The 19,722-nt window shown below is 34.2% G+C and overlaps 1 protein-coding gene across 4 annotated transcripts in view; it reads left to right on the forward strand.

The window, feature by feature from the left end:
* KIFAP3 (kinesin associated protein 3) overlaps positions 1 to 19,722 on the forward strand; it is a 146,109-nt gene that overhangs the window by 59,843 nt on the left and 66,544 nt on the right. For all 4 annotated transcript variants that reach the window (XR_005724992.1, XM_040263540.1, XM_040263541.1 and 1 more), the window contains exon 11: positions 17,403 to 17,503. Coding sequence is in view for 3 of the 4 variants with exons in the window: in XM_040263540.1 (XP_040119474.1) it covers positions 17,403 to 17,503 (101 nt within the window). In the remaining variant the exon portion in view is untranslated. The remainder of the gene's footprint in view (positions 1 to 17,402; positions 17,504 to 19,722) is intronic.

Below are 19,722 nucleotides of genomic sequence, written 5' to 3' on the forward strand. Positions count from 1 at the left end.
GTCACCATGGCACCAGAGAAGGGAGAACAGAGAAAATGGAAAATTGCAAACTTAAAGGCTTCCATTTTGAGGTAAAAATGTCATTTTTGTTCACATTTCCCTTGATAAAGCAAATCACATAGCCATGTAGAACTTTAAGGGGATGGGCAAATGCTTGAAAGGATTAGAACTGGAACACTGGTGAGCTAATGATCCTGAAAGACACTTAAATTTTCCTGAATTTTAGCTGGGTTTCCAGGATTACCAGAATCTCTTGAAAGTACATCCTGTGACATTACTGCAACTATTACCAATTATAGCATACCTAGCAACTACAGTAGCACAAAGCACATAGACTAAAAGCTAGAATTCTGGAGCCAGACTATATGACTTTGAGTGTTAGTTTCCTCAGTTACTAGCTATGTGATATTGTACAAATCACTTAACCCATACATCAGTTTTCTCATCTCCAATATGTAGATAATAATGGTACACATTAATAGGGAAGGTTAAATGATATAGTACGATAAATATTAGTGAATATTAGCAATATTATATATGAAATTACTGTAAAAATACATACAACACAAATAATTGATATCCAGAAGTGGGTCTTTATTGATGTTTGTTTTTCAGGCTTATACCATTAAGAGAATGTAATCCTTTTGTATTGAAAAATTGATTATATCATTCTTTTCATAAATATTTCCTTAAATTTACTTTAATACATAAATGTAATTTAAACTTTTATTGAGAAGCAGTATAATGTGGTTAAAACCATGGGTTTTGGAGCCAGAGTGCTTGGGCCAAGTGCTGTATAAGTATTCCCTACTGTTTTTATTATCATTGACTAGAATTTGTAATTCTGAAGATAATTTATTATACAGGGCTATAAATATTAACAGCTCAAGTATTCCCCCTTGTTAAATGACCCCAGAATGCCATGTATTCTTAATTTTTTATATAGTTTTTCGGTTTTCCTCTCTTGTCCTTGGCTGTCAGTTCTCATTTCTTCTGTACCAACAGCAATTCCATGGCAGCAATTTTCCTTTCCTCTAATGATATATTTCTAATCTCCTTTGGTCTTGGAAACCAACAACTAAACTTACTTGAAATTTATATTTTGTTAAAACTGAATTCCAAGTGAGTGCCCAAATGGTGCTCTTCCTAGTAACATTTATTGCATGGACTTTGTAACATTTCTTTTGACTGTGAAGAACCTGTTTTGCTTGATTGTGCTCTTTGCTGTATTCAAAGAAATTATATGTAGTGTAGACAAAATGATTTCCTGATAAGTGATTAATAAAATGGTCATTTCTACATTTGTTAATGTATATGTTATATGTGTGAAAAATTAAATCATTAACTTCTAATACAATAAAATAAACTTCTCAATTGAGTTTTCAAGATTTTTGGCCACTACTGCTATGTATAAATAGAAGTTGGCATTATAGAGAGCACAGATTTTAAAGGCATAAGAAATAATTCATCTAGAGCAGTGCCTTTCAAATATCTTTTATCCCAGACTATAGTATCGTACTTTACATTGCAACCCAGTACTCACATGTGCATGTATGTATATGTTTGTATGTATATATGTGTATGTATTAATATACATTATGTTTTGCAATAAATATTACACATTTTGTTTAATAGGTAATTTTTAAATATTCATGAAGCAGTATTTACCATTTCTATGTGCAATGCGGTATATTTTCTATTTTTTATTATTTTTAAATTCTACTTATGACTTAATCATTGATTTTATGTCCTTTGATTGATTCGATGTTCAGTTAGACAACTGAACTAGGGAAAGTGATTAGACTTCTTTCCCTTCAAATCTTCAGAAATATCAGTCTCTTTTAGAATTTTAATGTGTTAATTAAAAGTCAACACATTAGTGAATAATCTACATTGTTCTAGGTTACTCCTTGGCTGGCACTTGGAATGATTCTATGGAATTGGAATTTTTTTGAAGAGGAAAAACTTTCTATAAATCAAGTATTTGAAGAACTTGAGTTACATTTTCTTCACTGTAGTTATCAAGAAGGAATTAAAGAGCATTTAGTATATAATATAATATGACTGGTCAGTTTGCTTTCTTCATTAGAAATAAATTCTTTATTCTTTATATGTTTAAGTTGACAAATGACTGAATTTAACATTATATATAGAAATTACTTAATTTTTTAAAGAGGTAAAATGCAAAAGCACTTTTGTAAAGCTATACATCTGGTAGAACTTTTCAGAAGTGATTTTTAAAGGATGCTGTTTCAACTGGAAATGCTATAAGATTTTAAGTAGGTTTATTTTTATTTGGGGACCCCATAACTGAAAAATCTTCATATACTTAATAATAGATTATTTTAACTAGAGAATAATGCATCATGAATCTTTCAGGCTCTGATAAAGCTGCACTATATGAACATTTAATCCCTTTCCTTTGGATCGTGAAACATTTAACTAGTACATTGCGACCCCTGCTGTTGTAAGAATTGCCGAATAACTGGGAAAAAATATCTACTTGTGGAAGGTTTTGTGATTTGAATAACTATTAAAGGTTAAGGAGAAATTGTGCTATAGGTCAGCCCTTTTACCATGTGAGGCTCTTAATAAAACCAAAAATTTTGTTAGTACTGTTTTATCACATGAGTATTTTATTTAGAAATTTTGAATTTAGTTTTTTCCTTTGACATCAGGGACATATAAAGGGATTGATAAGGAATTTTAGAAATTATCATTAAATTGTTATTTGTTGATTTATCCTGAAATCAATTTGCTTGGATAGTTTTGATCTTTTCTTAGGCATAGAGAAAGAAGGCATTATCTTGCAAAATACTTAAAAACTTTTATTTGAGTCCTTGGAAAACCTAGTATCCAAAGATTGTAAAAATTTATATCTAAGTTCCTTTGTTTTATTTTCCTAAATACCACCAAAATTATTCACTTATTTGACTTTTTGATATCTTAAGATTTCATAAGGATCTTAAATTTATCTCCACTTAGTTCAATATCAATTTATAATCTTTTCAGCTCTATTAATCCCTGTACTTGACATAGTTTCTTATGCTTAGTGACTTTATATTACCATCTGGGAGACCTATCATAGCCAATGGTTTCATCAATTGTAATTATATGCAAATTGAATTAGACCTACAAAGTTTAGCTTTACTTACATAATTGTTAGTTTGTTCAAGTTTCTTATGATATTGAGTTAACTTTTATAAAGTGTTTAAAGATTTTTGGCTCATCTAGGAATCATATCTTTGAAAGGAAAATTCCCTTGTCATAAGTCCTTAAACCATTTGACATTGATATGTCTCGAGTACTTGCTTATATCACAATATCCTGGGTTGGGAAATGGCAAGGAAATTCCTTGTCATAGTGTATTCTTCAGTTCCCTAGAGAATGCAGTGATAGTGTTTCAAAAGTAACTTGAAAAGTTAAATTTTAATAGCTTTTTGTCAGATGCACCAGGCAAATAATGTTTTTGTACCTCCTGAGAGATGCCATAGTTTTGCTGCTTAATACACTGAGTACTGTCTAATGTGCTTGGGGATGATGTTAGCATAGAAGCAAGCATAAAAATACAACTGAAATGTATTTTTTAGAAGAGCCTAGTTCGCCGTGACATTGCTTTGTGCATAAAGCTTAAATATCACAGAAGCAGTGTATTACAGAGTGCATGCTTAATGATTTCATTAAGAAGCTGCCACAGTTTCACTGATGAACTCTTTGGGACAGTTTTGAGTTTATTTACACTTTTTCCCCTTTTGTGAATGACATTGATGTGTATTTTAAATTGAGTAGTGTTCTTCATTTTCATGTCAGCCTTTCAGTTTTTAACTTGATTTTCACTTTAACTTGATTTTTCAAAGGCATTTAAACTTAATGGAATAAACCTTACAAAATATACAGATAGGTCTTATGTTATAAACATGAATTTTTGCATGTGTTAAAATAAAAATAGAGTAAGCACAACCAACCTAATGATTAGGCAGATGAGGTAGCTACCTGTAAATTACAGGCAGTCACCACTTTCCACACTTTCTCTATTATTTTGTAAGTTCCCTGTTATTAGGAGATTGCTTGAATTCAATGGTTAGAGCATCAAATTTCAAACTTTTGGTCTCAGGACATTTTTATACTCTTAAAAATTATTAAGGACCCCCACTATTTTTGGTTTATGTGGAGTTATGTTTATGGATATTTATTATATTCAAAAATAAAACAGAAAATGTTACATATTTATTTTAAAATAACCTGCTATATGTTAACATAAATATTTTTATGAAAAATAACCCTTTTCCAGAAATTACTGAGAGGGGTGGACATAGTTTTACTTTTGCAAATTTCTTTACAGTCAGACATCTGGCTCTCATATCTTCCTCAACAGTATATTGTGAAATCATGTCATGTATGTCATATATATTATGTCATGTAGCCTTTTATGAAGTAATGAGAGTAAAACAAATGAAAATAATATATTAGTAGCATTATAAAATGGTGTGACATTGTGGATCCCCTTTAGTGAATGAAGTCGCTCAGTCGTGTCTGACTGCTTGTGACCCCGTGGATTGTAGCCTACAAGGCTTCTCTGTCCATGGGATTCTCCAGGCAAGAATACTAGAGTGGGTTACTATTTCCTTCTCCAGGAGATCTTCCCAACCCAGGGATCAAACCCAGGTCTCCCACATTGGAGGCAGATGCTTTAACCTCTGAGCCACCAGGGAAGCCCATGGATCCCCTTTGGGCATCCTCAAACATAGTTTGGAAACCAGTGAATTAGAGCATTCTTTTCAAGCTTTTAATTCCTATTAAATGCAAGCACTCCTCATAGTAACAGTATGTCAGGAGTCTCAAATTAGCAGGTTAAATCTAGGGGGAAGACATGTTTGGTTTTGCCAAGATATGTTTTCTTAATCTTATATTTGGATTTCTAGTCAAGACCCAAGCACTCCTATTCCCATAGGATACTCCTGATTTTCTCTTACACTTCAGTTCAGTTCAGTCGCTCAGTCATGTCCGACTCTTTGCAACCTCATGAACTGCAGCACACCAGGCCTCCCTGTGCATCACCAACTCCCGGAGTTCACTCAAACTCATGTCCATTGAGTCGGTAATGCCATCCAGCCATCTCATCTTCTGTCGTCCCCTTCTCCTCCTGCCCCCAGTCCCTCCCAGCATCAGAGTCTTTTTCCAATGAGTCAGCTCTTCGCATGAGGTGGCCAAAGTATTGGAGTTTCAGCTTTAGCATCATTCCTTCCAAAGAACACCCAGGACTGATCTCCTTTTTTTGTTTTTGATCTTTATTTTATTTTAAATTTAAATTTATTTATTTTAATTGGAGGCTAATTACAATATTGTATTGGTTTTGTCATACGTCAACATGTATCCACCACAGGTGTACACGTCTTCCCAATCCTGAACCCACCTCCCACCTCCCTCCCCATACCATCCCTCTGGGTCATCCCAGTGCACCAGCCCCAACCATCTTGTATCCTGCATCAAACCTAGACTGGCGATTCATTTCTTATATGATATTATACATGTTTTAATGCCATTCTCCCAAATCATCCCACCCTTTCCCTCTCCCACAGAGTCCAAAAGACTGATCTCCTTTAGAATGGACTGGTTGAATCTCCTTGTAGTCCCAAGGTACTCTCAAGAGTCTTCTCCAACACCACAGTTCAAAAGCATCAATTCTTCGGCGCTCAGCCTTCTTCACAGTCCAACTCTCACATCCATACATAACCACTGGGAAAACCATAGCCTTGACTAGATGGACCTTTGTTGGCAAAGTAAAGTCTCTGCTTTTGAATATGCTATCTAGATTGGTCATAACTTTCCTTCCAAAGAATAAGCGTCTTTTAATTTCATGGCTGCAGCCACCACCTGCAGTGATTTTGGAGCCCCCCAAAATAAAGTCTGACACTGTTTTCACTGTTTCCCCATCTATTTCCCATGAAGTGATGGGACCAGATGCCATGATCTTAGTTTTCTGAATGTTGAGCCAACTTCTTCCCTCTCCTCTTTCACTTTCATCAAGAGGCTTTTTAGTTCCTCTTCACTTTCTGCCATAAGGGTGGTGTCATCTGGATATCTGAGGTTATTGATATTTCTCCCAGCAATCTTGATTCCAGCTTGTGCTTCTTCCAGCCTTGCCCTTTGAATATCTTAAGTGTTCATCCACTCACATCTTAGTAAGAATCATTTTTACCAATTTCTTTGGTGCTTCGTGAAGGTTTGGAGATATGTGTCACAGTATAGGAAGATGAAAACAGAAGACCCTGAGCTCAGATGGACAGCTGCATAAAGATAATCTAGATAATCTACCATCTACATAATCAATACTAGACCTTTAATGCTGCCCAGCAGTTATACTGTTTCCTCTGTCTAGTCATTCTCCCATTCTTTTAAGTGAGAATGTCATTCCTCTACCTTCTAAATCCAGCACCTTTTCCTCATCTCATTACATCCTTTTGCTTCCTATTTGATTGAGAAAGTAGAAGCGTAGAAGAGAATTTCCATGAGTTTCTGTTGCCACACTTACCCTCCTGCCTGCATCTGTGTCTACACTTTGCTTCTCTCCCATTATTATGAACTTGCCCCTACTCTTACCATAAGCCATACTCCCTCCCTATTCTATTCTCTCTCCTACTCAAGATTCTTGCTCCAGAAGTTCTCCTCTGTCCCACATTAACTTTCCCTCTCTGTTACATCATTCCCATCAAATAGAATTATGCTATCATTTCATCCATCTTAATAAAGATTCTTCTTGACTCTTCACTCTTTTTACCTTTTAGCTGTCATCCCATTTCTTTTCTTTCCTTTTGATTTCTTTAAAGTTGAGAGTCGTGAATCTATGCTAATTTGCTGAAACTAATTTTATTGGTTATGGCAGAAAAATTAGGATTCCTAGATTCAGCAGCACTTTGTCATGCCTGTTTCACAATTACACATGAATCATTTCAAAATGAATCCAAATGTTAGACCATATTCTCTTCAGTTGAAGATAAAATAGTTTCTAGGGTGTTGTAAATGAATATAAATTTTTCTACATAATGTGAGTAGACCCAGAATGGTTTTAAGAGTAAGAATAGCACCTGATTCATCTTGATCTCGATTAATTAGGTAATCTGGGTTTCAGGGCATTTTCCAAGGCTGTAGAAAGATTTTATCAGCATGTAGGGAGTCAGACCAGGTCAAAAGTTAAGTGATAAATGTTTAATTTCTTCCGGTTGAAACAAGTCCGATTTTCCTTATTGTTGGAGATCACCAGAGTAGATACTGTTAAACTCTAAACTTTGATCACTTAAAAATTAAGGGTTATTTTCTTTGACCATTCTGTCATATGTCCTTAAGATAAAATTTAAGAAGTTAAATTCTAAACACTCCTGAAATTCCCTCATAAAGTTAAATTAACTTTTCATTATATATGAATATGACTTAATTTATAAAGTATCATAAAATGAAGAAATAAGCTTGTCTTTATAAACAGATTAATATTTTATAAGTAACCTTTTCTGACTTGTTTATAAAAAGCAAAATGGTCAGACATTTTTCCAATAGGAACTATTTTTCATTTTTTAAATACTAAGTTGCCTTTACGATGATTTAAGAAAGTTAAAGTAGTTTTTTTATAACTTTATTTGGCCTGTTTATTACACAACTGTTATGGAATTTCACACATCTATTTCAGTACGTAGCTCCTCATAGACTACTACACTGTTTCTCAATTTTAATAGGCCTCATTTATCCTGTAAATAAACCTACATTTTCTTACCTGATCAAGTGACCAAACAATAAGGGTCAGATGTGGCAAACACTTTAACAAAAAGCACATGTCTGGCTGTCAGGGTGAAGTAGAGTCATATCAAGATTGCTTGAAGTTATTAATGGCAGTAAAATTTATGCTTCCTCCTGTTTTCCCAATTAAATCAAGAAGCCTTTTTTCTTAAGATTCTTCTATCACCAGCTGGTTCCAATACTCGGTGTGTGAATATTGCCTGGGGTGTCTCCAATTCTAGGTGGTAAAAGCTGACCAAAGCACATTAACTGAATGATGTGAGCCTATAGGCTTGAAAGCAGCCATTGTTAAGCTTTATTTTAGACCTTATCATTTGTACTACAAGTATGCATATTTTATAGTGTATTATAAATAAGCTGTAGTATGCTCTGGATAAAAGAATACTCCAGAAAAGGTAAAATTGAAACATTGAAAATATTTAAAAAATAAACCACATGGCAAAATGTACCGTTGTACATACTAAAGAGAAAGGGCTTCCGTAATGGCTCAGCTGGCAAAGAATCTGCCTGCAATGCAGAAGACCCAAGGGATGTGGATTTGATCCTTGGGATGGGAAGATGCCCTGGAGGAGGAAATGGCAAACCACTTTAGTATTCTTGCCTAAAAAATCCCTTGGACAGAGGAGCCTGGTGGGTTACAAAAGGTCTTAGAGTTGGGCATGACTGAGCGACTAAGCACAGCACAGCACATAGTAAAAAAGAGTGAAAATATGTCAAAAGTGCTGAATTTTGGAGTACTTATTTCATGAATGTGTCTTAATGTGACAGAACTATTAAGCTTAATGGTAGATTTACAATTTAAGTTTTGTTACAATTTTTAAATTAATTGGGCACAAAAATCATCCATAAACCATAGTATCACAAAACTATTTTTACACTTGTTTTCATACTGATCATTGTAACCTATAAATTCTGTCATCCCTTCCCAACTCATGGTTAAAAACTCTTGGCTTTTATCTATTAATATCAAATCTCTGTTAGAAATGACTGAACAAATCCATTCTAGAAAAGAAGACTATCCAGTAGAGTTGCAATCTTAAAAATTGGTCTCTCCAAATTCAAGTTTTAACTAACGCTATCCATCTAGTCATGCTGGTTAGGTATCTGCAGTATGTGCTCTAATAAGTTAAACAAAAAATGATACGGAAACATGTACAAAGGGACATCTAATATACTTACAATATATTTTTTAGTGTATTTCAATATAGTCAATACATATGTTCAATAATTGTTGCAGTTATCTTTTAAGTGGTGATTTTCCCTGTGACATTTTTCACTATATTGATAGAGCATTAAGGGCTCCAACTCTACTGTAAATTTAAAGGCACTTATGAATTTTGAAGTATGCTGTATTCACATAGACTTTCCAGGGGTAATTCATCACCTTAATGCTGCTCTATTCTAATAAAGGGGGTGTTCATATTTCCACTTCTCTTATCTTTTCATGGACCCTTTGTGACTTCAAAGGGAGTTTTCTGCTTTGAACGAAGACATGGAGTGCAGAAGGGAATGAGAATCTGGCTAATAATGTGGCCCATAACTTGTGTTCTCACTCTGTTTTTACAAAGTGTTGGGCTGGGTCTACTGCAGAAGCGGAAATTTGGCTTTGAGTTCTGGTGTTCAGAACTCATGTCTCTGCTTGACTGAACTGTGAATGGAAAATCCCAAGTGTCTTACAAAATTAGTAGCTAAATGGTGTTTTTACTAATCACTTGAGATGAAAAAAAACTGAAGACATTTTAAAATTCAAAACCCATCAGCATGCGTTTGCCCTTTAATTGGCAGAAAATCAGTCATGAGAGCAACCCAGAGTGGACTTTTTTCCTCCTTCAGCTGCTCCAGCTGAACTACAGCTACAAATTTCTTTAAAAAGAAAAAAAAAAAAATCTTGAATGTACATTATAAGTGCAGTAATTCCCACAAAATCAGTTGCTGGAGTTAATGACCAGTTTGTTAAGGCATTAACTGCCCTCAGCTGGGAATGACCAATTTTGAGGCGAATGGCTGCACAACTGCTAAGATAATTCAGTAACGCTTTCAAATAATGATCCAGCTAATTAACGGTGAATTCCTGTGGAAATCCTATCGAAGTACTTATGACCTCTGTATTTAATAGCCAGTGAGTTCATCATGATTCATGTTTATTACCATAAATACCAAAGGAATCATAATGACTAGGCCGTTTTTTTTTTTTCATCCTGCGCTTATTACTTGAACAGATCTGACTAAGTCACCTCTAGTCATTAAGGACCTTAGTTCCCAAAATATTCAATCTTTTCACTGCTCTACTCAGAATTCACAGAGCCTTTGGTGCTATGCCAGCATAGCAACTATTGGCAGACTGTTTTAACTTGGGATGCCATTAGGGAATAATTGATGTCTATAAGTCTTAAAGGAACCCTTTTGAAATGTCTGCCATTTGTAGGATGTGGAGAAAATCATAGTTGGTTAGCTAGAGTTTATGGTTCTTAATCATGAGTTCTTATGGGAAAATTGTAACTCCCAGTCCCAGATTCCTTTAGGATATGCAAGAATTTGGGGGGATTTGTTTTTTAAGAACACATCTTTTCTACCAGTGAGTGAAGAAGACTATTAAGGATAAGCCTTAATTTTACTTGGACCATTTAATCTCTCTTAATGGCTGTTTATTGCTATGTGATCTTTAAATTTTTTTTTTAAGTATTAGTTAATAATACACGTTGGCTGCCAGAAAGCCTCTACTTTCTGTGTGCAGCTGTGTTTGAAGAGAGGAATTCGGGTTATTTCCAAACACCTTCTCCCTCCAGGTACTCACTTTTTTCCTCCAATGCTTTGTCTTTCTGCTGTAGCTGTCAGGTATCTACTAGATGCCATTAAGGTATAGGCTGTGTTTTTATGAAGCAATCAATCATTTGTATAGTCATTTATGAGTCAATGAGTAAGATACCTGTGGTTCATATACTATAATCTTCCTATCTTGCAGTTCTTTAGGGGAGATTAGAAATATGTGATTTGTAACAATAAAGAAGTTAGAACCATCAAGGTAATACATAGGTAATAAGATGATTTATAAAATATTTGCATCATTTTTAATAAAAGGACAAGTGTCATTTATATTTTTTTCATTTCCTAAATACAAAATGAGAAGAAAATCAATTTTATAGTTATTTGCAAATCAATTGATTGAATTCTAGGGAAACTTTACCCAGATACAATCTAGAAGACATATCAGCAAATTGGGTATATAGACCTCTGGGTGCAATATTGTAGTCCCTTAGATCTATCATCACCCCCTTTCACACTTTCCTCAAGGGAAAAAAATATACATCTCTGGTGTAGTGCTGGTTGTATTTCAGTTTCTATTGTATAGTTGTGCTCAGCTCAAACAAATGGGAAACACCTATACATTTTATTTGCCTGGGACTTGCTACTTAAAGATAAGTGAAGTAATATAGTTAATTGTGAGGTTTGTCTTCTGTGTTTTCAGACTTTTTCCCTGTGTATCCTTTCATCTTATAGCCCATCACCTCCACAGCTGTTCGCTACTCTAGGAGTGAAATGAAGTTATGTTACAGGACAGAAGGAAGAGAGGTTTCACAGTGTGTTTGTGGTAGTGGTGGTGGAAGAACACATACTGGTGACAGTTATCTATCCTTTGATCATTTTCTTTTCCCAGTTTTTGTGCTGAGTAAGGGGTTTATAACCGTGTCAGAATGAGAGGCTGATGAAGGGTTCAGATGAAGCCTATAGGGGTCACTGAATGGAGCCTTGAGACAGAAGATGACTCTCCTAAGACCATACTTTGGGTATAAAAGAGCTTTATAGGAAAGTGACTGGGAGCAAGTGGCTCAGCTGCAGGGGCAGAATATACCTGTGAACCCTGAAGAGCCATCTCAGAGGAATCTTGGCTGCTTCTTAAACCTGCATTACCTCTAAACTACAGTCAAATCTTGAGGATAGAAAACCACAAAGACAGCATATATATTAGGAAAACGTGATATGGCAGAAACCAACACAATATTGTAATTATCCTTCAATTAAAAATAAATTTAAAAAGAAAATGCAAGAATAGTGTTCTATTGGTAAAACAAACATTATTTTCAACATAATAATAGTAAGTAATGGCATTTATTGAATCAGTTTATTGTGTATCAGACTCAGTACTAATTGTTTTACCAGGATTCTCTCACCTAATCCTTGCATACCAACTCTTTGAGATTGATATAGTTGTTATTAACACTCAGAAGGCCATTTTCCTAGTAAGTGGCAGAGCCACAAATTGAACCTAAGCAGTCAGCCTCTAGGGCCTGGGCTTTGAACCACAATGTTATACTGCCTCTATTTACCACTTTATTCAACTTTTAAGCATTTAGCACCTCATTTTTCTCATAAAATCAAGCTCTGCATGATAGCAGTTTGTGTCCAACTCAGTGAGAATGAGTTTCAGAACGGCTATAGATCTAGTCTCCCGTACTGCTCGGGACATAGTATAATTTGTCCCTGTCAGGATCTTTCACCCATTGGAACCTATTGCATCTGGACACAGGTACTCTGATGAATAACTGATTGCTTTTCTGCATTTCACCTCCCTTCTTCCCCTCTTCTACCATCTTCTTACCTTTTTTTCCCCAAGACCCCCAGATCCTATAGAGTCCCTTCTTAACTGCATTTTCTTTCTGTACTGTGCCTCTAAGGAATAATGATAATAATTCCTGTTTATTAGGTTTTATTTCACCCTTTCTGCTATTTCCTGGAAGGCCTACTTAATAGAGAGTACATACACACAGGCTTTATAGTCAGACCTAGGTTTGAGTCTCAGATTCATAGCTGTTTCCTTTTGAAGGATTCATAACCTTAATGAATGTCATTAGCTCATCTACAAATCAAAGATAATATCTACCTCTTCAGTTTTAAGGGTTAAATGAGAAAATATATGATTAACATACAATAGGAGCTATCAAGTTTGCTTAATTCTGTCTTCCTCTCTCTCAAAGAATTATAGTTATGTAAACATTGGCTGTCCACCAATCTTTTGGGATAGCCTTGTATCCCTTAAACTTCTATTCCCTTCAGTCCTTTCTTTTTAGCACATTTTGGGATTATGATAATCATTTTAGGTAAAGATTATGGGAAATTAGGGATATATATATATATATATATATTCCGGAGAAGGCAGTGGCACCCCACTCCAGTACTCTTTGCCTGGAAAATCCCATGGATGGAGGAGCCTGGTGGGCTGCAGTCCATGGGGTTGCTAAGAGTTGGACACGACTGAGCGGCTTTATTTTCACTTTTCACTTTCATGCATTGGAGAAGGAAATGGCAACCCACTCCAGCATTCTTGCCTGGAGAATCCCAGGGACGGGGGAGCCTGGCGGGCTGCCGTCTATGGGGTCACACAGAGTCAGACACAACTGAAGTGACTTAGCAGCAGCAGGGATATATTCAGAGATTTTTTAAAATAGAAGATCACAGATAAAGAATTAGGAAGGTATAGGAGAACTCAAGGAGCTTTCACCTTTCTCTGTCCCATGAATATGGGGAGAGGAGAAGGAGAAAGCAAGCACAGAAGAACAGAGTTAAAACAGGTAGCACAATGAATCATCCTACTTTTTGAAACTAGAGGGTTTTTCTGTGTTAAAAAAGAAAGTAATGTATTAATAAGCTATTGTATCTGAGATGTTTCTGGCATATGTTATTCATCTACTTTTTAAAAATGACTGTAATTTTAGGACTGTAGACTTTCTATTATATCACATACCCTTTCTCCTGAGTTGTCCTTTGTAAGTGATAAAGATATAGATACATAATCACATATAATACATATACACACATACATATGTATACACACATATAATTTGCTCTAGAAAACCTTCCTTCTTATCCTGTTTGTGGAGCACAGACCTCTTAAAGGTGAATCTTTGTTTCCTCTCGCCATTCATGAATGGATGTACCACGAGAACCCTGCAGTTTAGGATCTTTTAACTAATACCAGCAGTAGACAAACTCTTCTCAAACAGAATAGCATCCTATTTCATTCTTAGTGCTACTCTGAATTTTAATGTTTGATGATTTACTTTGATATTAAAAATTCTTTTATTTTAGATATTGAGTTCTCTGTTTCTTTTACCATTTATTTAGCATTGCTTCCCTGGTAGCTCAAAGGGTAAAGCATCTGCCTGCAGTGCAGGAGACCTGGATTCGATCCCCAGGTCGGGAAGATCCCCTGGAGAAGGAAATGGCAACCCACTCCAGTACTCTCGCCTGGAAAATGCCACGGATGGAGGAGCCTGCTAGGCTACAGTCCATGGGATTGCAAAGAGTCACACACACGACTGAGCCACTTCACTTCTCCATATTTCATTCTTAGTGCCATTCTGAATTTTAATGTTTGATGATTTACTTTGATGTTAAAAAATATTTTAATTTGGATATTGATTCTTCTGTTTCTTTTACCATTTATTTAGTAAGTTGTGTGACTTAGCATCCTACTGAGAATCCTACTGATCAGTTAATCCATTACATAGAGAAAATACCTTCAAATAATATTTTGTAAAAACTAAGTAGGACTAGAACCTAGCCACAGGTGAACAGCATACAGAAAGAAACTGGAATGGCAAGGAAAGAGATTGTGTCTTCAGAATATTGAGTTTACTGTTGGAACTTCCTTAAAAGGATTTTTAAATATCTCAGCCCCAGAAGAAAAGCTAAATACTATAAAGTGTATATACTCTGACCAAAACCCTAAGAGATACTTTTCCTCTCTAGAGAAGAAAGTTGGAATTTTTCATTTTTAATCTGCATATCATGCAAACCCAACTCTTTTCTGTTTAGATTGCTCTCATCCCCAGAGCACAATAATGAAGTTGGGAATACCCAGTTAGTCTCTACTTTTCTCTTTCTTGGAGTTATTTCACAATTTTTGAATTACATTTTCCTCCAAATGTAGGTTCTGCATATATTATATTCCAAGTGGTTGAGTATTATGAATTCATAGATTTTTAGTTAAGATGAAAGTGTTTACTAGTATGTATTCATCTGACAAACATATGCTAGATTTTACTGTTTCCGTTTTATGCCACGAAGTTATTTTTACATTGATATTGAGAGTCCCTAGAAATAGGCTCTAGCCAAACAATTTAAAAAGTGAGAGTCCCTAGAAATAGGCTCTAGCAAACAATTTAAAAAGATGCAAAAGTCTTGATTTTTTTAAATTCTTTTTTAAAAATGTGCTTTACCCTATCACATGTCAGTGTATGTCAGTCTTTTATACCTGCTAATAATATCTCTTGAAAGACCATTTCACCTTATGATACAAAACTATTTGAGAGATATTGTAATGTATCTTTGGTGTGTATATAACTTCACCTCTGGTGAAGATTTTAGAGTCAGAGAGACCTGTGTTTAAAGCCCTGCTCAGCTGCTTAACATGGCTATGTAGGAAGTATTTTTCTCTGTTAGGTTCCCCATCTGACACATAAAGATGACAAAATTGATTTGACAGACTGTTTTGAAGATTTACATTGTTCTTTCTTAGCATATGATATATTTTTGTCTAATATAATAAGCTCCATGAAAACAAGATTGTAGAAAGAGGCTCACTATATTTCTTAAATTTACCTGTAAAAGACCCTCGGAGATTTTACTTAAAACACTTCTGTGTTACATCTGAAGATCTTGTAAAACCAGTGACGTCTTTGTGCTTATTTTTTCAGTTCTAGCCTCTGATTTTTTAAACATAACATTGTGTTTTTTTCCAGCTTTATTGAGATCTAATTGATGTAGCAATTGTAAGTTTAAGGTGGTAACTTGATATATATATGTATTGTAAAATATGTTAAGTTTAGGTATAAGGTTAGTTACCTATACCACTGTAAGGTAAGTTAAGGTTAGTTACCACATCTATCACCTCACACAATACTTTTTTTTCTGGTTGTGAGAACTTTTAAGACATATTCTCTTAGTAACTTTCAAATATACAATACAGTTAACTAGTTATAGTTAACTAATTGTTAACTATAGCAGCTTCTCTGGTGGCTCAGACAGTAAAGAATCTGCTGCAGTACAAAAGGCCCAGTTTCAGTCCTTGGGTTGGGAAGATCCCCTAGAGAAGGGCATTGCAACCCAGTCTAGTATTCTTGCCTAGAGAATTGTTAACTATAGTCACCTTGCTTCTTAAATATTAAAAATAGAATCAATCAGCAGATATTTTTTGACAAAATTCCATATACAAAGCCTGTAAGAATACCAAAGTTTATGTCCTCAAGAATTGCTAACCACCTTACGAAGCTATATCTAATATCTGAAAAACTCAGTAAGAATATAAATTAGTATTATTAAAAAAACAAAGTATTTTAGTAATTTTGTACTATAGTTGACATAGGAATACAGATGTTGAAATTGTCTTCCTTGTTAAAATATATTTAAAATTTTCTTGATATATTAATTAAATTTATGTACATATTTGATTTTTTCAAAATTCTAAATACCTCCCAAGATTTTCTTATAACCAAAAATTTTTTAAAGAATATTATTTTTTGGATAAAACTTTTTAGCAAAACAACTTTTCTAGCTCAAATTTTGCCTTTATACTGAGATCGTATAAAGATCCTAAAAATATGATATATGAAAGCATATAGAAGGATTAAATGACATATTCAGGTTCCATTTTATTTTTCAAATCTATGATATATTATTCACTTTCCTTTTTTCAGTTTCAAGGTGTATAAAATGAGAATAATCTTACCTCGAAGTTCTAAGACAATCCTTAGACTATGCTTATTAGTCTATAGTATACCCGTTAGCAATTCATAGTCATGTATTTTTTTTCTGTTCGATCTATCAATGTTTTTATTTATTTATTTTAATATAAATTTATTAATTTTAATTGGAGGCTAATTACTTTACAATATTGTATTGAATAGTCATATATTTTTTAATGTTGCAAATACGGTTCTTTTTATCATTTATGTTCTTTTTCCAGTTTCTGATTCATAGAAATTAAATAAACTTTTTTGTTTACTATATTTACTGTACGTATCACTGAAATGTGTTAAATATATTTTGATAAAACAGGAGGGATGGGGAGGCCAGTGGCCAAATCTACATTTTAGTGGGCTGCTGAGAACAATTAATTCTTCAGTTTGTGATTAACTTTTTTCAGAAGTATACCTTGTAAAATACTTGCAATTTCTTGGAACTTAGTGATATTTCACAGTTAGTGTGCTCCAGACTTTGGAATTGAAATCAGTCCAGTTCAGTCGCTCAGTTGTGTCCAACTCCTTGCAACCCCTCTTTGCAGCACTCAGGCTTCCCTGTCCATCACCAACTCCCGGAGCTTGCTCAACTAACTTTTGGCTGTGCTAGGTCTTCCTGGCTGGGCAGGCTTTTCTCTAGTTGTAGCAAGCAGGGAAATTGAAATAGGAAGCTCAAAATGTTCATATTTTTCTAAATTAGAAAAATTTCATATTTTCTAAATTAGAATTTGTATAAGGATTTTTATTGATTCCATAGTTTAAAAGTTTTAATTCATTAATTTGAGTTTGTTATACAAAAAATTAATTTATTTGTGGTCATTGCATGCAAAACATAGCATAATATAAAATCTCACCATATCCATGATGTCTTATTTCCAGGCAATGAAAACTACAAACAAATAGCAATGTGTGTTCTTTACCACATAAGCATGGATGACCGCTTTAAATCAATGTTTGCATATACTGACTGCATACCACAGGTGAGTGGTTTAAGTGTTTTTTTTGAAAAGCGTTTTAAAAATGTGTTTTTTGCTTTCTTTTCTTGATTTGTCAAATAGCTTTTTTCTTTAAAAATTCCCTCCTAAAAGTAATATAAATTTGTTGTATACAGTCTGAAAGTACAGACAGTATAAAAATGAAAATAACTTTCTAATTTATCCCATAAAAACTGATGTAAATGAACATATGTAAGCAAATGAAATAATGTGGGAAAAATCATAGTATATAGAAGCTTAATCATATCTCGATTTTTTTCTTTAGTTTTAATTCCTAAAAGTAGAATTACTAAGTCAAAAGGTGTTTTGTGTATTTGACACAATATGGCCAAATTACCTTCCAAGAAGACCTGAGTTGATTTCTCCCAACTATCATTTCACTTTTAACAACACTAGATACTATCATTTCTTTAAAAATGGAATGTTTGGGGTTTTTTTAATTTGCATTCTGTGAATATTGGTGAGATTAAACATTTTTTACATTTTTACTGTTGACATTATATTATAAATCTTTTACTTCTATTGATAATTTTTCCATTGGCATGTCAATATTTTGGGACTAATACATAAGATCTATATATATAATAACTATTTTAACTCCTTGTCATATTACAGACATTTCCCAACTTTGTCATTTGCCCTTTGTTTGTGGTTGACTGTTTTAAATGCTTTGCATGCTCTGATGAAAAAAATGCTTCATCAAAATACTTTTACTTTCTTTTATAGCACTGTTCTCAAGAAAGATTTTTGCTATAACTCAGTTGTTTGGTATATTTCATATGTTAGGTTTATTTGTCTTGAAAGAGTTTAGTGATTTTCTTTCATGGACTGTAAGGGTTGAGATTCATTGTTGTTCGGTCACTAAGTCGTCTCTGACTCTTTTTGCAACCCCGTGGACTGTAGTCTGCTAGGCTCCTCTGTCCATGAGATTTCCAGGCAAGAATACTCAAGTGGGTTGCCATTTTCTTCTCCAGGAAATCTTCTCAACTCAGGGTCAAACAAATGCATTGGCAGGCAGATTGTTTACCACTGAACCACATACGTATGTGATTTTACTCTTAGAGAATTTACATTCAAAGTCACTATTGTGCCATTAATTTTATTAAACTGAGCTCTACTAATTTGATTACTGTCTGATGATCAGAATACTAGTTGGGCTAATTTTTAATATTATTTTTTATAATATACCTTTCTAAAATAGAGAAAGCAGGGATTCCCTGGTGGTTCAGTGGTAAAGAATCTGCCTGCCAATGAAACAGACATGGGTTTGATCCCTGATCCAGGAAGATCCCACATGCCTTGGAGCAACTAAGCCCTTGTGCCACAACTGTTGAGCCTGTCTCTAGAGTCTGGGAAGCACAACTGCTGAGTGAGCCCTTTTTCTGCAACTACCGAAGCTCGTGTACTCTAGAACCTGTACTCCACAGGAGAAGCCACCTCAAGGAGAAGCCTGCACACCACAACTAGAGAGTAACCCCCAGTGCCCACAACTAGAGAAAATACCATGCAGCAACGAAGCCCCAGCACAGCCAACATAAATAAATAAAAGAAAACTTGCAGGATGTATAATATACAATAAAAACACTTTTAAAAGATACTTTAGAAGAATATGAATAGTAAATTATGCTTATTAAAGTAATCTTCTTAAGCCTCCTACTAGGTAATTCCTTATTAGCCTAATGTAAGTTATTAAATGTGTATTATTTTGACAAATGATTAATATGTAGTAAAAAAAAGACCATAACTTTTCTTTTTATTAATTCTTATTAATCCTTCTATTCATCCCAAATTAATAAAACAGTTCTAAAAATTGAATTTGCTATTCCAAAATTTTAATACTTTATCCACATAGAATTAAAAAGCTGATAAACTCTCAAGGATAATTGCTTAGGCTTTTAAATCAGGGGATAAACTAATTATGCTTGTTTACAGAAAGTAGACATCCTTCATATATACTGCATATTTTATCTAACATGGCAAGTTCTTATAGAGATAACACATGTCAGACTAGAGCTGATGCAAAGTGTAATCAAACTCTTTGTCAAACAAGTTTTCAATAAAAGAGTAGCCATGTCAAAGGGAGATTACAAGTGATTTAATACAGTCTCACTCCATATGTTCCAAAGGTTTTCCTTCACAATTTCAAAGGGTATTCTTTTCCAAACTCATTTAGTGTCAGAACTTCATTGACTGCAAGATACAAA

The sequence above is a fragment of the Oryx dammah genome, unplaced genomic scaffold (assembly GCF_014754425.2).
Source record: "Oryx dammah isolate SB20612 unplaced genomic scaffold, SCBI_Odam_1.1 HiC_scaffold_21, whole genome shotgun sequence".
NCBI classification, from domain to species: domain Eukaryota; kingdom Metazoa; phylum Chordata; class Mammalia; order Artiodactyla; family Bovidae; genus Oryx; species Oryx dammah.